This window comes from Nanorana parkeri, unplaced genomic scaffold, assembly GCF_000935625.1.
Source record: "Nanorana parkeri isolate BGI_ZX_2015 unplaced genomic scaffold, ASM93562v1 scaffold206, whole genome shotgun sequence".
Taxonomy (NCBI): domain Eukaryota; kingdom Metazoa; phylum Chordata; class Amphibia; order Anura; family Dicroglossidae; genus Nanorana; species Nanorana parkeri.
In genome coordinates this window covers 1214307-1235256 of record NW_017306474.1, presented here as the reverse complement: position 1 = coordinate 1235256, position 20950 = coordinate 1214307, and the positions used below count along the sequence as shown (strand labels likewise).

At 40.7% G+C, this 20950-nt stretch overlaps 1 protein-coding gene across 4 annotated transcripts in view; it reads left to right on the top strand.

Moving 5' to 3' along the window:
• Positions 1 to 20950, top strand: part of TRPM3 (transient receptor potential cation channel subfamily M member 3) — a 522236-nt gene that overhangs the window by 400051 nt on the left and 101235 nt on the right. For all 4 annotated transcript variants that reach the window (XM_018555656.1, XM_018555654.1, XM_018555657.1 and 1 more), the window contains exons 10-12: positions 2554 to 2654; positions 2822 to 2956; positions 9597 to 9647. In XM_018555656.1, coding sequence (XP_018411158.1) covers positions 2554 to 2654; positions 2822 to 2956; positions 9597 to 9647 — 287 coding nt within the window. The remainder of the gene's footprint in view (positions 1 to 2553; positions 2655 to 2821; positions 2957 to 9596; positions 9648 to 20950) is intronic.

Here is a 20950-nt window from a genome sequence, read left to right as displayed (position 1 = left end):
GGGATATGTTTGCTAACAAAGAAAACAAGATGCTCTTGGTACATTTTTACACTAAAAATGTCTGCTAGTCTAGGTTCATGTGTACTTTATGTTATAAGCACATTAAGAACATTAAGCAAGCAAAAAAAGATTTATGATGTCATATTTTGTAACTCTGAGGAAACATGGGGACGGAAGGGAATGCATATAGGAGTCCTGGCAGTTTGAACAGTTTACTCCCTGTTCAGACTAACACAAAATATCTATTTAAGAAGTTGTACATTTAAAGCCTATTTGAAGTCTTTTCCTTTTTATATCTTTATAGTCTTCTTCCCCTAGCATGTTATAAGTTGTAAATGATTTTTGAGTGAGAATGACTTTAATAAATGTTTCAATTTTTGATAATGCTGATTCCTGTTCTCTCCAGTGCTCTTTGCTGGCATAGATGAGTAACAGCCACCCTCCTTATCACAAGCATCTTCACACAAACTTGTATTGCATAGAATGAAAGAGGTGTGTTAGACCAACTTTGTTACTGAAAGCCAATTACTAATTGCACTAGGTGACTCTGGTGACTTAGGGCAACCAACAAATCTGCAACAGCAAATAAGACTATGATATGATTCAACTGTACAAAATGGAGGTTGTTAGGCCTTGTGCAAACATGGTTCAAATACAATGTATGGGTTAAAGGATGCACCTTGAGGGCCCATAGAAAATCAATGTTTTGGTTCAACGTAGTGTATGCCAATGCACCAATTTGAATGGGTCCTTAGTGCATTCTCTTTCTAACTACATATCTATTTCTGTGACTTCAATTGGGTTTTAACCTCCTACATTATTCAATATTGTGTATACGACTAACAAACAGTGTTGCTTGCTTGAGGAAGTTGTGTTCCTTCCCATCTAAGAGCAGCCATGACTTCAAGAAAATTTGTAAATCTGTAATGAGGGAGTATGGAAGATGCCATTGTTGATCTCTTATTCTGAAATGCTACTTACCTGTTTGTCATGCTGATGCTTTCTCAGTTTGACTTCACTCTGACTGTACTTGCTATATGCATGTCATGGACTAATAGACTAGTAACAAGGAAAGTACTGAAGCCAGTGGATAAGCTTGAAAGCCAGGTACCTAGTATTTTCAGATATAGGCAGCAGGTACAGACTTTATGGGGTCTATTCACTAAGCTGCCGTAGGCAGCCGAGTGAGCAACCGACCCGAAGTAAAGTGAGCCGAACATCTGGATCAGCTGAGCAGAACCTCCGGCAGGCTACTCGCTGCTGTTCGGCCTATTCTCATAGATGCCGAACAGCAGCGAGTGAATAGCCGAATGCCACCGAGCGGCATTTGGCTCGGCTGTTCTGCTCGGTACCTCTGTGGTACCAAGCAGAATAGAAAAACAGTGAACAAAGTAGAAAAAAATCAAATTTAAAATGATTGGGCGGAGCTAGCAGTGACAGCTAGCTCCGCCCAACTGTTTTCTATTGGCAGATCAGTTCTGCTGCCGTCAGAATAAGAAAAGAAAAAAAAACACCATAGGAATGCATAGCTAGATTCCTATTGGCTATTTCACTTTGCAATAGCCAACACCAAGCTAGCTAGTGCACCTGCCCTCTGCTGCTGTCAATCACTAGAGGGGACCTGATGGAGAACTTCAGGTCCCCTCTGCTGATTATCTCAATTTTGAGATAATTTTTATATCTAAAAGTCTATTCACAAAGAAGAGAGTAGATTTAGATGATTAATTTAATGGTTAACTCACCGGTACATCAGTATTTAAGTTCATAGTTTTCCTTTTGAAAATGAAAAACACTTTTTTTTTTCAACCTTATAGCGTTAAATATGCAACAACTGGTTATTTCTTGCAGCATATACTGTATAATGTGGAGCCAAGCAAGCAGAGAGTGTTCTTTTTGTTACTTATTCATGATATTGTATTTTATTTATGTAATGCCTTTTGCTGCTAATTCCACTTATCCTTCAAAATCTAATGCTTCTTAAATAGCATCACAGTAAATTTGTAATAACAGATGATGGATTTGTGCTCCCAGCCATGGCAGCTTGACTGTAATAAACTGACATAACTATAAGCAACCAAATGTACAGTGCTTAAATTGAAATAAATATATAGCAATAGACCCAGGGCAAATGAAGGCATTACAGAGGGAACCCAATATTTATCTTAATATTCTTGAAGAAATCTCAAATGTGAGACTTTATTTTCCGATCATTTGAAAAGATCCATTTGATTATTGTGTTAGAAAATAACTACACAGATTGCATTATAGAAGTGCAGATATCATGCATTAGATGCTGGCTGTATTACAAGCCTAGCAATATATTTCTTCTCACGAGAGCTATGAATATACCTCCCTTTTCTAGGGCAAACAGTACAGGACAGAACAGTAAACTAAACTCAGTTTTTTTTTTATATATAAGCTGTTACTTGCAGAAATGCTAAAACTGTGAAGACTTTGGTAAATAAGAGTTCTCGCTGTACAGTCTAGAAGACTACACTACACCTTATACACACCTTATACATTATTTTTTCTATTTAATCCCTTGTGAAACAGGTGCAAATGCCTCCGCTCCTGATCAACTGAGTCTGGCATTGGCTTGGAACAGAGTGGACATCGCTCGGAGTCAGATCTTCATTTATGGACAACAATGGCCGGTACATATATGTAGAATAACAATGCTAATATTTGCTTAGATAAAGTATTGTAGATCTCACATTTCTGGAAATTCAGTCATCGGTATTTTCAAAACTAAGAAGATGAGAAAGTTCACTGTACATTATATAGAAATGTTCATATTTATTCTCTTCTTTAAATTGGTTAGGTTGGGTCCTTGGAGCAAGCAATGTTGGATGCCCTGGTACTGGATAGAGTGGATTTTGTGAAATTACTTATTGAAAATGGAGTTAGTATGCACCGTTTCCTCACCCTCTCAAGATTGGAGGAGCTGTACAATACGGTAAGAAAAACAATACTTCACCCTGTAACAGGTTTTTCCTTATCGTATCCACTGCCACCCTGGGGTTGATTTACTAAAGAAGTATAGGCTGTTTATTTTCACTTAGCAAGGGATATCTCCCTTAGCTGCGTGAATAAAGTAATGCTCCATTGCCTTGAATCCAATCCGATGCAGGCAGTTAATTTTTTATTTTCCTTGCATGCGATTGTGTATTCTTTAACCACTTTAGGACTGCCAAACATACCTATACATCCTCATCCTGAAGTGGTTTTACCAAGGTCATGGCTGCTGCTGGTATCATCTGTTTCAGCAGGCAAAGCTTGTTAATTACAAGTGATCTGGGCAGCTGTACAGCTCACTTGTAGCAGCCTGCTAATGTGCTGCCCCCCCCCCCTCCACTCCCCCCACCATGGTTTTCAGGGTCCCCGCTCCTCTGAAAGGTCCAGGAGCATGGCAAATGTGGTCAAGATGAAGAACAAAATCAGACCAAGGGAAGTCCTTCCCCAGTCTGCTCCTGCTCTCTATCCTGCATTTTCCGTGGTCCCAGGTCCCCCAGAGAAGTGAGGGACCCTGAAAACCACAGCGGGGGGGGTGTGGAGGGTCACAGCTCCACCTGCTGAAAAAAACGATGCCAAGATCATGGCTGCAGCAGCATGCATATATACGTACGGCAGTCCTGAAGTGGTTATAACGTCAATTTTCACCACATTCACTTAGCTAAGTGTACCACTTCAGGACTGCCATACATGTATAAATGGTGCCGTCCTAAAGTAGTTATACCAAGATCATGGCTGATGCAGCAACTGTGATCTTGGTACCATTGTAGAGCCAGCTTTGGCTGTCACATTCAAGGATTCACTTGTTTGCAGCTAGAAAGAGTGCGCTTCCCCCCTCTGCCGCCACTGCCGACTACCCCAGGCTCCGCTGTCCCCCATGCAGGCCCAGGACCAGCATGGTGGTTATCTGCACCTCAAACACAGCCACATATAAAAAAATTATACAAAACACAAAATAAAATTTAAAGGCCCCTGACCCCATGTACATGCACATACAAACTCAAACACGCGTCGGGTGCGCACATGTGTAATAATTGTGCAACACATGTTACATATCACCGCAAACATCAGAGTGAGGAAAATAATTCCAAGGCCATCACTCACTGTTAACTCTAAATTGATGAGGGGTAAAGGCTTTTAAAGTGTCGCCTATGGGAAATTTTGGGTACTGTAGTTTTTTGCCATGTCAAGAGCATGCACAATTTTAGGGCTTGATATAAAATATATATATTGGGGGTTTTAATCTGTCAACATTCAGATTTTATCATGTATGGGCAAAAATTAAGAAGTTGCTCGGGAAGGGAAGTGGTTTAATTGATATACTTATATATATTATATTTTTGGATTTATGTTTGGATACACTTTAGGAGGAGGTACCAGGAAGGGAATGATTATGTGTTATGACCAGTTTCACTTTAAACAGATGTTTTCGTGTTGGTTGAAATCTGGCAGATTGATTAACCCACTTGCTTCACGTGTCTTTTGGGTACGTGAAGTAAATCTTTTGGGTAGTAAAATCTCCTTACCAATATTCACATCTCTACCTCAATGCAGTCATCACAAAAGTGTTTGTTCAGGCCTCACTTCCCTGGCTGCAATCTCAGCCATTCAAAATAAATAAATACAATGACGATTATAATAACCCTTGATATGAATATGGACAGAGCTAGGAATCACTGTGCAGAAATTCTGGAACTAAAGTCATGTTATTCAAGCCACCTTTTGCCACTGAAGACTAAAATAGTTTTTTGATCCACGCACTGTTTTTTACTTTGATATCTGCAAGTATGTTCTAGTTGTAAGGCCCTGTTACTGCTCCTCAGTGGGTGAAGGAGTTATTGCAATTAATTCCCTTTAGGGGTCCCGCCAGGGGCTGACTGGCAACTTTTAGCCCAGGGGGCAAGTACAACCCAGAGGCCCATGGTGCAGCAACTTGGCCCCCCTCCCGCTCTCCCTCTTCCCCGCCTTCTCCCCGCCCCTGTCTGCCACTTTTGTCATCCATGTAACGGTAGTGTAAATGGTCGGGTGATGTGACTCCTACTAAGTCCATGAAAGGGACAACTTGCTAGAGGATTGTGCTCTCCTCCCACTGGCCTCCCTACATGGCTCTGGCCTTACTCCGCTCCATGTCCACTACTTAGGCACTCTCGCCCACTGTAGACCGCCGCTGGCTGTCCATACTTCTGGGCTGTGAGCTGTGGGAGGTTAGTGGGAGGGGCCGGACAGTGTCAAAGTCAGTGTTCTATAATTTTTCTCGACCACCAGCTATAGAGGACTATAAATCTCAGAAATACATTGTACAGCATTGCAGAATGGCATTGGCTTTAGAGAAATATAATTCCAAGCAATACATTACACAACGATGCAGAATACCATCAGCTATAGAGGACTATAAATCCCAGCAATAATGACTACCAACAGCTATGGAGAACAACAATTTCCAGCAATACCATTATACAGCAATGCAGAACAGCATCAGCTATAGAGGACTACAAATCCCAGTAATACATATTACAGCAATGCACAATATTATGAAACTACATACTCTGTTGCTCTGGGTTCACTGCCCGATGTCTCCAAGGTCTCAGGAGGGTTGTGCAGGCTCTCACCAGTGGTCCAGAGAGTTTCACGGGTGTGTGTGGGTGCAGCAGAGGTGGCTCCCTAATTACGCTCTCAGGAGACTGTCAGGTGGTCAGTGTGGGCTTCTGTAGTGGCCAGTGGGGGCTCCCTAATAATTAGTGGTGGCTCCGTGGTAGCTCCCAAGTGGGTAGTGGGGGCTCCACTGTGGCCAGTGGGGGCTCCCTGCTGGTTAGTGGGGGGCTCTGTGGTGGCCAGTGGAGGCTCCCTGGTGGTTAGTGGGGGATCCCTGGTATAGGGTGACCATTTATCTTGAGCTGCAGCTAACGATTATTTTCAAAATCGATTAGTTAGCCGATTATTCAGTTCGATTAACCGGTTTATCTGGATTTTTTTTAAATGGCTCCAGTGATGGACTACTAGTTTGTATTGAGATTGTAATCATCACAGGAGCAAGCTTGGAGTGGTGGAAGAAAAACAAAAAAGTGTGGTGTGCAATATAGTGAGATGGAAAATGGAAAATTATACAGCAATCAATGCAGAATGGCACCAGCTATAGAGGACTACAAATCCCAGTAATACATTATACAGCGCAATGCAGAATACCTCCAGCAATAGTCCTCTATAGCAGGTGGTATTCCGCATTGTGCTGTATAATATATTATTGCTGGGATTTGCAGTCCTCTATACAGCGCAATGCAGAATACCACCAGCTAAAGAGGAGTACAACAAATCCCAGCAATAGTACATTATACATACAGCATATAATGTATTGCTGGGATTTGTATTCCTATGTATAATATACAGCACAATGTACCATCAGCTATACAGGAATACAAATCCCAGCAATATAAAAAAACCCCAGAAAATTTTATAAAGGGGGGAGGGGGGGGGGGGGGGTGTAGGCTTACCTGAGCAGTCTTCCAGCAACTTGCTTCTGATATCGGGCCAGTCTGTCGGTGGCTGTCATCACCCCACGCCTGCTCCTCCTTACTTCTCCCCGCGCCCATGTGTCGATCATGGATGTAGGCGGGCGGTGAGTGTGAGGCGGAGAGGAGGTGTGACGTGTGGAGCGTGGATGCAGGCGGGTGGGTCTAGCAGCGGCAAGCGTGAGGCGGGGAGGAGGTTAGGCGGGGGAGGGATGCAGCCACTGCACCAGCGGCCAAAGGCTTCTTTTAGTGGGGGCTAGTGACAGGCCCCCTGACAGCCGCGGGTAGGGGCCATTTTTAAAGGCAGCAGAGAGGCCTGGAGAGAGGCCCCCCGGCCCAGTCTGCACCTGGGTCCCGCCATCCTTGAGATAGAAGTTTAAATAGCAAAGAGGGATGCAATTCTGGGAGCCATAGTGGGAGTGCATAGGAAGCAGAGAAGCATAGTAGAGGTAGCAGGGTTAAGTTCACCTGGGTACCTGTGGGATATATAGGGTTAGAGCAAATAAACTGTGAATTCCCAGGCCACGGTGTTCTCCAAGGGGGTCCCATCAGTGTGGCTGGACAATACTTGGCCAGTTATAGAAGATGGAACCATTTAAAAATTAGACTGTTCTGTTGCAAGCCTTTGAATATGACTCATTCAGGAGATAGATGTTGTCCTGGTGAAAGTAGGTCAGCTGGCCTAGCAGTGGTGATGGCACCCTCATCTGTACCACTTGCCATGTAGTAAGTAGTGACTTAGAGCTCACCTTGCAACTAAGTTGTGACTAAAAGGGTTATTCACAAAGCTGCTGAAGGCAGCCGAGTGAATAACCGAGCCAAAGTGAACAGAGCAGAACGCTGTTCGCTATTCACTTTAGCTCAGTACGGCAGTCATGGTGGGCTCTACCCAGTTGTCATTCTTTCATGACAGTTCAGTGTCCCCAGGTAACCTGGGGACGCTGATCTGTCATCGCAACTGGGCGGAGCCGGCTGGCTCTGCCCAGCTGTCAGTTGCGAGACGTTTTCGGCTCGGCCAGCTTCGGGAGCTGTACAGGCTATAGTACAGCAGCCCTTCATTTCGACTGAACTGAAGGGCTCCGGCAGCCAAAGCTAGCCAAAGGATCAGCTGGAGCTAAGGCTGATCCTTCAGCTAGCTTTGTGAATAACCCTTTTAGTGTGTGTCTTACTGACATGTTTGCAAAAGGATGTCACCAGCACACCATTTAAGTGAGATCAACAAAAGTCCATTTATTAATGGAGTACAGTAATTCCAGTACATGCACTTTCGGGGCCACACAGGGTCCCCTTCATCAGGCTCAGAATGTTTGCTGGTGGCATCCTTTTGCAAACATGTATATCTTCACGGCGCCATCCGTGGTCACTACGAGCACCCACCAGGATTTCAAGGAACATCCTATACTGGTAAGGAGTGCAGCAAGACACCTATATATTACTTATGTCTTACTGACATGGCCCATAGTCCCATGAGAATAGAGCCAAAGCGATTGAACTGGGTTTCTAGTCACCCATCACTGAAATTGTTTTTACTTTAGGCCCAGTGCAGGAACTGGTTTAAAAACTCACCTGTAACAGTAACTCGCCTGTACCTGTCCCGGTAACAATGTTTTCATCAGAGAGGAAGTAAGGGATTGTCTGCAACAGTGACACACAAAAAATGACTGTTCAGTTGGTGGATTATTTGTTCACTTAATGAATAATATGTAATGTTCACTTTGAATACCAAATCATGTTTTATAAATAATGAACAGTATTTTTGCTTTTGTGTGATTGGATCATCCAAATGAACACAGCCGTTCCTTATTCACTAAGTTAACTCTCTGCAAAGTAAACAGTCTTCCTTTAGTAAATAGGTTCCAATGCTGTGTAGAAGGTGATTTTTATTTTTAAAATGCAGCTCATAGACCTAGCAACCATTGTAGGATTCACGATTCTTGACAATTTCTGGGTAGTTATTTGAAAACACAAGTAGCTGAAAGTTTCCCAGGATAAAACATATTTTCAAGATGAACAATTTAACACAAATCATTTCTGGGTTTAACTGTCTTCATTTCAGCAGATTATTGCATAGCAAAGGTCAATTCAATGTGCAATGTTTACCCACCTGATAAATGTTTGGCTGATGTTACAAACTGTTTCATTTTCCAGGTCAGAAATGTATTGGTGGAATGAGTTTTCTTTTCTTTTTCTGTTTATGTAAATGTGACAGAGCCCCAAAATCTAACAGAATATGTTAGAATTTACTGATGCTCTAGACTGTGAATACCTTGTACATTTCCCTAGGGGTATTTCATTACAATAATTCATACATATTGAGGAATTCTAATTTTAATCATAAAAGCCAGCACAGACTTGGTGATTGCCATGCAGAGAAATTATACATGAAGCCAATGAAATTGATGTGCATAATACTGATATAACCTATATTGGAAAACTATCCATTCGAATAGTGTTTTCTGTGCTTGACATTGGTAAACTATACATTGTTTACAATTGTGTATCAGTACATTTTACTAATCAGAATTAAAGTAAATTGGATTCATACCTCTAAAAGATTTCTATTTATATATAAATTACCTAAAATGTGATAGTAAGATTAAGGAAGAATGCCAGAGCAAAAGGATTATAAGATGATGACACAGTAATGTAATTCATTTAACTGTAGGTAGCCATGTTAACTATATAACAGTAATGTAAGCACATATTTACTATGCAAAAGCACTGCTGTTAAAATGCTATTATGGCATGAAAATTCCTTCACCAACAGATAGATCACGTTAAAAACTTGCCATCTCTCTGCAATCAGGTGAGTGTTAAAAATTCTAGACTTGTTGCAATGAAGTAGAGCACTGCTTTGATTTTTTGGACATGCCCATATCACTTCTACTTTGATGAATTCATATTTCTAAAGAGTAAAACATCTTGGGAATAGTCCTGTCATGTCATGTTCCAACTCTAATAATGGTTAACCAGAACAGCTACTGACTGTAAAGGCATTCAATACGTGTAAGGTCAGTGCTATCATATGAGGGATTGCTTTACTGTTAATTTTATTTTTCAAATTTTACTGTATTTCAGAGACATGGACCATCAAATACATTATACCATTTGGTCAGGGATGTCAAAAAGGTAGGCATGAACTCCTGATCAAGGTAATATTAGTATTTGTATATAGATCTTAGAAACTTTCTGCATGAGCTTTTCTGAAGGGTGTGATTTGTGTTTCTATGTGTATCTATTTTGTTTGACACCTCAATTCAAAACACTCATCTCAATCAACATTTTGTTCAAGTGCATTCATTGTATGTATCAAGATGTTTGTCTTTTTTTTCTTAATTTTTTAACTCTAATTAAAAACTTCCTACAATTACGCAGATATAACCTACATTTCCTAGTAATAGCTGAAACAGCACATTGATTAAATGATAGTGGGACCTTAGCCTTAAAGGAGAACTATGAGATGAGTGATTTCCACTCACCTCATAGTTCTAGCCGACCTGTGACAATGAGACTGTCACATTTCGGCTCAGTAGATCGGGAGGTGAGCGAACACATACTAGGTTCGCTCACCTCTCAATCCTGTCACGGCTCTCTGCCGTAACAGGGGGAGGGGCTGGATTCCCCTCTCCCCGCTCCGATCTGCCAGCGCTGACTGGCGGAACGGATGGGGGAGGGGGCGTGTACAGCTGGCTCTGCCTCTAGATAGGCAGAGCCAGCTGTCACTCACGCAGCTGGGCGGATCCCGTCATCTACGTCGGGATCCGCTCCGGCTGCGGCGGCTCAGTATACCGCGAGCTGTAGCTCGCGGTATACTGAGCTTAGGGTAACGGGAGGACGCTAGTTTGTGTCCTTCCGTTACCCTAAGGAGAACTATGGGGAAAAACACTGACCCCATAGTTCTCCTTTAAATGTCTTGCAAATTCCCAATTTCTTTACCTATAATATATCAAGCTATTTTTATTTTGACTGTATAGTAAAATTATTTGAACAGCGCATTGTATGATTTTTAATCCTTTTGTAGTCACAAAACCATAGTAATTTAGGTCAATAAGGACATGTTCACCACTGTATATAAAATTTTCAAACATAATCATTAAATATTCAACTTAAGAGCCATTTCCAGTACATTTGGCACCTGATGTGAATGTGACGCAGAAAGTTGTTATCAGTGCAATCTCAGAATAAGGAGGATTTTACATTCCACTGAGCCGACCAAGGAATCTCCTAGAAACAGTTTAATTCTTGCCTGGCCTACCCAGCCTCAATGCCATATGAGGCTGGTAAAGCATATAAGAGCTAGTGATAACCTTTATGATAATAACTGCAATCATGTTAATTAAAACGATGACGAAATATGGAAATAAGTACTAAACTGTAAATATCACAAATAATGCACCTTTAATATTGGCACAATGGCTATTCTACCCTGATAATATTATTGATACATATGACTGTGTGTTGTTCTCACATATGCACCATCAAAATATTTGTAGAACCTTGGTTTATAGTGACTATAGATGCTTTTTGCAAAAACATCTTGCTAATAAGTTAAGATAAACTGAAAAGATTTGTGAAACTTAATTTTTTTTGCCACAATATGCAATACATTACTATGATAAATGTGTATTTTTGTAATATATAACACACATGATCTTTGCAATGCCCTGTAACAAATCAGTGGTATGCCATAATCAGTGAAATGCATATTTAATTTAACTTACCAAATCAGCCAGTGCTATAGCAAAAACTGTAATGTTTACAAATCATATACTGATGAAAATAGGTTTATTTATTGTCAAGTGTTATATAAATGGTAATATTGTAAAAAAGGGTCTTATATAAAGCAGGGAAGGTAAGGATTACTCAGGCAAAGTTTCTATGTAACTATGTCAGTTTTGCCTTTCACATGTAGTGGGGCACTTTGGCTTTTACATTTTGGCTTTTGTCTACTGCATAATTATTACAAAACTAAGGGGTCTATTCACTAAGCTGCCAAAGAATCTACCCGTAGCTTCGGCTGATCCTACAGCTAGCTTCGGCCCCAGGACCCCTTCGGTTCAGTAGAACCGAAGGGCTGCTGCACAGGCTATTCGCTATAGCCCGTACAGCTCCCGAAGTCAGCTGAGCGGCTCAGTCAAACCGAAGGCATATGTATCGGCTCAAATGAGCCGAGGTGAAAGGCGAGGCTAGCCGAATGACCGGCCATTGCGGCCGGCAGCCTGCAACGGACTGCTGGGCGGAGCCAGCCCTCATATCACAGCAGGCACTGGCCACTTGCACAGGCAGATCAGCGTCCCTGGTTACCAGATAACCATGGAGGCTGATCTCACAGACAGCCCAACTCACCTGGACGCTCTAGGAGTCTCCCGCTATTATATAGCGGCTCCCGGCCGCCCAGGAGAGAGTTACTTTCCCCCGGAAAGTTTTACTCTGCTCGATCAAGCAGAGTAAACTTTTGCCTGCTATGTTGTCTTTTTTTTATATCGGAGCCGTTGGCTGCCATCAGAACAAACAAACAAAAAAAAATAAGCATAGGAATGCATAGCTACATTCCTATTGGCTATTTCAATTTGCAATAGCCAATAGCTAACTAGCTATTGCACACGCCCACTGCTGCTGTCAATCAGCAGAGGGGACCTGCAGTTCTCCATCAGGTCCCCTCTAGTGATTCCCAGCAGCAGAGGGCGGGTGCAAAAGCTAGTTCGCTATTGGCTATTGCAAATTGAAATAGCCAATAGGAATGTAGCTATGCATTCCTATGCTTATTTTTTTGTTCTGATGGCAGCCAATGGCTCTGATATCAGAAGAAAGAAAATAAAAAGACAACAGAGCAGGGAAAGGTTTAGAGTAAAACTTTCCGGGAGAGTTTTCTTTTTAATTATTATTTTGACGGCAGCAGAACCGCCCGGCCAATAGAAAACAGTTGGGCGGAGCTAGCTGTCACTGCTAGCTCCGCACAATCGTTTTCTATTCTTTTTTTTTGCTACTTTTTAAACAATTTTTCTATTCTGCTCGATACCACAGAGGTACCGAGCAGGATTCACTCACTGCTGTTCGGCATCTATGAGAATAGGCTGAACAGCAGCGAGGAGCTGCCGGAGGTTCGGTTCAGCCAATCAAGATGTTGGATCGGCTCAGTCGAACTCCTTCTGCACTTCGGGTCGGCCGAACATGCTGAGCATGTTCGGTCGACCCGAAGTCATGCGAAGCAAGCCGATGTACGGCTGATTTCAGCCGATATACGGCTAAACACAGCCAGACAAGCCTGAAGTGAATCGCCAAACAGTGTTCAGCTCACTTCACTTGGGTTCGGTTGTTCACTCAGCTGCCCTTGGTAAAGAGATGTTCATGGTGGAGGGGTGGAGTACCACACCCCAATAATTCATATTAAAGAAAAAATAAAAAGTTCAGACTTTTAAGGTACTCCAAGGATCACAAAATTGTTTTTTTTGTAAAATATAACAAAGCTTTATTTAAACATATTTTTTAAACAAATATATCTAAAAAGGAGCAAAGGATGTAGCCACAGCCTCCTACAAATTACCTTAATATTACAGTACTTTTTACAGTTTGCTGTGTAATCCAGTGGGAGGATTTCTACGCGTTTCACAGAGATCCACTTCTTCAGGAATAGGCTACTATCTTTCTATAAGAAGTTTTCATATTAAGGAACATTAGTTCAATTCCAATCCATGTAAACACATTTATTGGTGAATATAATTCATCTAGTTCAATAGACTTACAATAGTTTTTTAGAATGGCAGTATCACTGCTATCCACCCTTTGACCAATGTGCAGACGGAGAGAGACCAAAGGAAGCCAAAACAGGACACCCCCAGAAAAAAATGAACATAGGAGTTAGGAGAGCAAAGAGCAATAAAAAAAGCCAGATGTTCTATTAGGTAATGAGGTAAATCTGTTTAAAGTAACTTACTGGAAACTATTATTTAATTATAGTTTTCATTTTTAAAATTAGAAAGCTTGCAGTCTAAAATCTCCATCATACACAGCCACACACATAAAACATTGCAAGGGGTTAATTATTATAAGAAATTATCTTTTCATTGGTCTCCATTAGACAGCAACTTAATTGTGTTTTTCTAGAAAACCAGTGTATGGTTTAAAACTCTGCAAGCTACCTGAAATCCCACCCCAGAACAGAATATAAGGTAAAAATATATCTTCTTAATAATCTAGTTTTTTTACACTTGTTATTATTTGCAGAGTATTTTGTTACTTTAATAATCACCCCTCATAACAAAATAACATCTTTGGTATAAGTGACAGCTTTTTGTCCCATTACTTAATTCCTCCTTTATATCGGTGGTCAGTGGTGACTCATGCCCCATAATAATAATCCTCTTTAGATTGGTGGTCAGTGGTGACCTATAATGCCTCCCTAATTCCTTTTTAACTAGACTGAGGAGACTTATGGCACAGTCATGGTACAAATATGGTCACAGTGACTATGGGTGATACTTATTAAAGTACAGGTAGCCCTCGGTTTGCGTTGGTTCCGTTTCCACTGTTTCAAAATAGCGCCCTTTTCGGCCAGTCACGTGACCGCAATTGAAACAACCTAGTGTATCCTTAAGGATATGCAAGTGCAAGTGGCTAGAATACAACAGTATGTACAGTAGTGTGCAGAGTCTCTGGCAGCTAGATCGGGGCACAGGTGGAGGATCGCGGCTCAATCGAAAACTGTGGACACCTACAAAGGCACACAGAGGCACACTTGGAGGTATGGTGGTGCACACATGAAGATACGCTGATGGCATAGGGATACGCATGGAGATATACACAGTCACAGAGAGACATGATGGAGGCACAGGGGGTACACATGGAGATATGGAGAAGCACAGGGGTACACTTGGAGATATAGAGGAGCACAGGGGTACACTTGGAGATATGGAGGCACACAGAAGTTCATTTGGAGATATGGAGGCACATAGAGCCACCCTAGGGGCACAGGGGTACCCTTGGAGCATTCATAACATTCATTTCAAAGCTTTAAATCTAACTCCCTCACTTCCCATCGACTTACATTATATACTGGGTTTCAATATGCATCGGTTTCTATTTGCAACCATTCCTTCTGGAACCTAACCCTGGCCTACATGGAGGGTTACCTGTATATGTACAGTATAGCCAAAATCTTTGTTAGTTTTATATAGATTATTAATTGTCTGTGTCCCATTGGTGAGATGTCCATTGACTTTCTGTCCTGGAGATGCGAGATGTAAAACCAAATCTCTACACAGTGAGAGGAATATCTTGCATAGACAGTGGTCACTGAAGTATCCCCATGGCAAGATTTGCCCTCAACCCTTGTTCTAGTGAAAGTTTTTAAATTTTGGACATCTCATCACTTTCTGGCTTGGTGATAATGGTACAGTAGCTAAAACATATAGAGGAGTAAAACCATTAAAAAAAACTTGTTGTCAACACTTAAAATTCATTTCTCATTATTATTTTTGAACTAATTCATATGTAAATAATGTACCCTGACAAATGCATAGGGCTATAGAGTAAAAGTTGACAGTAGCTGGCTCTCATACATTCCAGAACTAGCAAAGCACTCAAATTGAGGGTCTACCTAAAAGACCTAAAAAAAAAAAACAACCCATAAAACTAATATACTGTCAGTACAGAAATATGGGAATTACATTCAGATCCTATGGTTAATGGTGCCATACCTGTGCCTGACATTTTGAACCTGTTGACCACCACTGAAGATTTGAAGCACTTTGCACATAATTATGGTTCATGTAAATGATTTTGTGACCTCAGTACTCCAAAATAAGAAGGGGATGTCACAAAACGTATTTGATGACAAAATTGTATTGTTATTTAGTTGCGAGAGAATGAAATGTAATTAAACATGAACACAATCACTATGGCAGTGAGTATCTCTCAGTTGTCAATGCCCATATGGATGCTTTGAAGATTTATTTTATAGATCAAGGTCACATTTTCCATTCTCTGTTTTAATAAATAAGATTTTAGATCTTCATTTTTTTAGGCAGATTAATCCACTATAAAAAAGCTAGATTTAGGATGTGTGTGTACACATATCCAGTCTGACCTGTTTAAAGGAAGATCATACTGAAAATGCCTTGCAAGCTCAACTTATAAAGTATATACACCTGTTTATTTCGATAGGGAAAGTAAAAAGTAGAAAAAGACATGTTTAAATCCTTGTTGTGGTAGCTTAGTGGTTACTGGACTGATGGAATAATTAGAAATTGTACTGTGAATATGAACAAGCTGGAAAGTAAATATATTCTATTACTGTACTTGGCAATTCATATTCAGAAGATCTTTCACTGAGCTCTTGCAATATTGCTGCCAGTGCTGCCTTTATATAGTCACATAAATATTATGTTCACTTCAAAGTTGATTATACTGAAAGTATGTCATCTTATTTATTTGTGAATGACAATTAAATGTGAAAATAATGGTAATAATACTGTTATTAAATGATGTGTAATATATATACAGTATTATTACCATTATCTTCACATTTAATCAGCGTAGCGTGTTCATTACTGATGGGAAATCTTTAATTCACCCACAGACTAGTGTCCTATGTTGCTGCCTTTATAAAAAATGTAATTCGGTGTCAGTAATGAAGTCCATTATGTTTATTATTTATTATAATGAAGTGTCCACTGCTACCTCCATGCCACAATCCTTTACTATGGTCATATCCAGGCAACACTGCTAGTATTGATTAAACTGCCTGCTGTCATTCAGGGTGTATCTGAGGGAGCTTAGTTACTTCATACATATCCTTTACTCTGTGGTCTAAAATACAGTAGTTATTACTGTCAAATTATAAGCTCATTCCTTGGAGGTTTCCCATCTAGTGATGACACAATTATAGTGCATTAGTGTAGTCCGAAGAAATTATGGTCATCGGTACAGATATTCTTGCTGGTGGGCACTGAAACATTTCTGACATTTTATGTGACTCTCTTTTGCTCTTTATGAGCAAGAGGTAGTATTGATGTGTGAGTAATGCATATTGACATATCCCTAGCCTTTCTCATGCTTTCTGGAGCTGTTTAGAATGTGTGGTCCCTGGTTAACAATGCTGTCAATGTTTTGTGTCCAGAGGTGCAATCCATGTTGCTTGGCAACATTATAGTCATAGGAGATTTTAACACTGTTTGCAGTTTTCTTTTTCCAATAGGTGGTTACATCAAGCATTTGCATTTATTGTTATACAACTTAAGGTTGCTGATAAATGCTTGGATATGCTTATACATGTAAGGTTTTTTCTTTTCTTTTCCATGATGTCCTATAATGTGTTTAGTTAAATGTGCAGTTTAATAGTGTAGATTGTAAGGCATAGATTTCGGAAATAAGATGACAATGGACATTGCATATAATTCAAATTGTTTATATACAGTATACAGTTATTTGCAATAACCAGAATTCATGTCAATGACTAGTAGGTGCTTCAGTGGCTGGTGATCTCATTTTTTTTTATACCTAAATAAATGTATTACCATGCGATGGCTATACTAGTGATAATGGGAGGAGTTACAAGAGGGAGACTTTAACATCCAATTAGCTTTTGCCCTCTAACAAATTAGAATAGAAGTGTGAGAGTTCTTACTTCTTACTCACTAAAGAGGTTGTATATAATATTAAGAGGATGCCATTCCTCACACTGACACCGGGAGCAGAAGGCAACTATAATGTACTGGTGTAGTATGTAAGGCAAGACATATTGTAATCAGTCCATGCTTCAAAACTTTGACACTATACAAAGTAAAAAGAACTGAAAAAACTGTTATGTTATGAAACATATTATTACCCAATATTTTGTAAAATATCAAAGATGGGGTCACATTGGGTTAAAATTGTGTGCGCCTATGAAATGGCAAAAACTACCATACCCAAAATTGAGATGCTTTAAAAGCTTTGAACAATCATCAATTTAGCATTAGTGGGGATTGATGGCCCTAGAATTATTGCTTGCACTCCAATGCTCATGGTGATATGTAACATGTGTGGCACAATCATCGTTTTCTCACATAGGTGCACTAGACTTGTGTTTGTGTTTATATGTGCATGTACATAGAGACGGAGAACTTTAAAAAAAAACCTTCAACTTTTTACACTTAACTTTATTGCTATCACATAGGGGCTAGCATGCCCCCTATGTGATAGCACAGATACAGTGACAGGTCCTCTTTATGGTGACACTGGGGGTCTGTTAGACCCCTAATGTCACCTATGGACCCCAAAGACCCCATTGGACGGCTCTATAGTCACCCGAACCGTTGTATGTAACAGCCATTGCCAGCTGGAAAACATGTTGTGAAGGAGCAGGAAAAAACTTTTTAAAAATGTCCTCAAGTGCAAGCTATCCAGCCATTTAATTACAATGGTGGAAGGCAAGCAATTAAGTTCTTAAACAACAGGAGCAAAACATAAAAGAGAGCCCTTCCGCTAATCTAGAACATAACAGGGGGTGCAGAGGGTACGCTGTTCCTATTCCCATAAGGCCAGAAGAACCAACCATGACTGCTTCTGCCATTTATTTTTCAATTGTGCACATATCCTACAGAATAAACAGAATTTATATTTTCTTCACAACTCTGTTTCCCTTTCGATATCTGCTGTATGCACTGTATAGTAAAATACAATACTGTGCAGTATAACAGGCTTATATTTACACTTTTTTTTTCAAAAACTAGCAACTCCAGGACTAATGAAGATAATTACTGTAAGCAGGATTAATATGAAATATGAATTGGCCCCAGTCAGAGACAGATTTACTATTAGGCACTGTGCCTATAGGAGGCACTGAGGTTAAGGTTGATGTTTTCAGGCATTTTTATAATTTAGGCATTTTTTAAGCATTTTAAATCTGAAATTATATTTTAATTCAGAATTACAACTCCACAACCATTGATCAGTATTGGAAAGTTTATTTTCAGCTCTATCTTCTTTTTAATAATATTTTAATTTGACAAAAAAATAATAATTTATAGCCAAATTTTCGGAGGATCAATTTGGCTGGATTAGTATCCATCATTGAAAAGTATCACTAACGGTTCTTGATCCCCATCAGTACATTAGTATAGTTGAATAAAACATAGGGGTCTATTCACAAAGCTGCCGAAGGATCTGGCCGTAGCTTCGGCCGATCCTTCGGCTAGCTTCGGCACCAGGACCCCTTCGGTTCAGGAGAACCCGAGGGGGTGCTGTACGGCTATTCACAATAGCCCGTACAGCTCCCAATCACGGCCGAGCGGCTCAGTCGAGCGCTGAGCCGTGCTGAAAGACGAAGCTGGCCGAGCGGCCGGCCATTGGCCGGCCGACAGCCTGCTTCTGACAGCTGGGCGGAGCCAGCCGTGATCTTACGGCTGGCTCCGGCCACTTTCAGAGAGATCAGCGTCCCTGGTTGCTAACCAGGGACACTGATCTCCAAGCATCTGACTCTCCCTGGCGCCCCGGGAGTCTCCTGCTCCCGGCCGCCAAGGAGAAAAACCCCGCTGTGTCTTTTTTCTTTATTCTGACACGGAGCGATGTCAGAATAGAAAAAAAAAAAAAAAGTCCCATTCAAAAGCATTGGGACATTACTATTGGCTATTTCTATTGCAATAGCCAATAGTAAACTAGCATTGTACCCGCCCTCTTTTGCAGTTCCCCACCAGGTCCACCAGCAGAGGGCGGGAACAATGCTAGTTTACTATTGGCTATTGCAAATTGAAATAGCCAATAGTAAACTCTCAATGCTTTTGAATGGGAATTTTTTTTTTCTCTATTCTGACATCGCTCGTGCCAAAATGAAGAAAAAAAGACACAGCGGGGTTTCTCTCCTTGGCGGTCGGGAGCGGGGGGCTCCCGGGGCGCCAGGGAGAGTTTTTAAATTTTTTTAAATTTTTTTTTTTTTACAGCAGCAGAGCCGCCGGACAATAGGAAACTATTGGGCGGAGCTAGCTGTCACTGCTAGCTCTGCACAATCGTGTTCTATTTACTTTTTTCTACTTTTTTCACTCTTTATCTGTTCTGCTCGGTGCCTCTGAGGGACCGAGCAGAACAGCCGAGCCAAATGCCGCTCGGCGGCATTCGGCTATTCTCTCACTGCTGTTCGGCATCTTTCAGAATAGCCCGAACAGCAGTGTGAAGCCTGCCGGAGGTTCGGCTCAGCCGATCCAGATGTTGGATCGGCTGAGTCGAACTCCTTCTGCACTTCGGGTCAGCCGAACATGCTGAGCATGTTCGGCTGATCCGAAGCCACACGAAGCAAGCCGATGTACGGCTGATTTCAGCCGATATACGGCTGAAATCAGCCGTACCAGCCTGAAGTGGATAGCCGAACGGTGTTCGGCTCACTTCACTTCTGATCGGTCATTCACTCGGCTGCCCTCGGCAGCTTTGTGAATAGACCCCATAGTGCTCTGACAGCGGTGGTATGTTGTCACAAAATAGTAACTATTTAGACCTGGAACACACCTGAGCGTTTTATAGCTTGTAAAGCTCCAAAACGCTCAACAACCCAAATCCCATCCCTTTAGATTGTGCCTTTTTTCATACAAGCACTCAGGTGCCTGAAGTTTCACGCCTGAAGCTTCACGCCTGAAGCTCAGAAAGGTACGTGAGCTGCTTTTACAGAAGGATGGGGTATTTATGGCCCATAGACTTCAAGGAAGCACCTGAAAAAGGCTAAACAAACATCTCCTTCTTCCATTGGCCAAAACAAAATGTTTCAAGACTGAATGCACGTGAAAAAAACATGCAAAAATGCACAAAAAAGCTACAAAAGTATCTGTAAATAAACACATTCAGGTGTGAATGCAGCCTTAATAAAAACAATAAATAATCAATAATAAATACATTTGTAGTAAACAGTAATTAACCCTGTTTTATCCTGTTCACCCAACAGAAAGTGAAGGTAAATGCCTCACAAAAAGCAATAAAACCTCAACATAGCTTTTGAGCCTTTCACCACTCTATTAAAATTTTCATTAAAACAAATAGAGATGTTGACAAAGTTTACTTTTCCCCCTTCTTATTTATTTTTTTATTTTTTAAAATACTTTTTATTTATACTTTTTTAATATACAAACATAAGAAAAACACATACCTGATATGTTTATTAATATCAATGTTTTTGCACCATTTAAAACTAAAGATAAAAAGCTTGTGAATATTATGTTTGAAATGAACAGGGTTTTACACTCAACAGTTTAAAAATAGATTTCTGTGTTGTTTAATGTGTTTCAAATGGTCACATATCATACATTGGTGAGGTATTTTCTAAAGGATAATGCAGCACAGGGACAAACTGTACTTGACAAAAGAATAGCTACTGAGCCCCACCTGGTGGCATTATCTACAACTTGCAGGCTCATGCAAATGAGTAGACTGCATTTTTATCCTTTCCAGAAGAACTTGCAAACAGACACCTA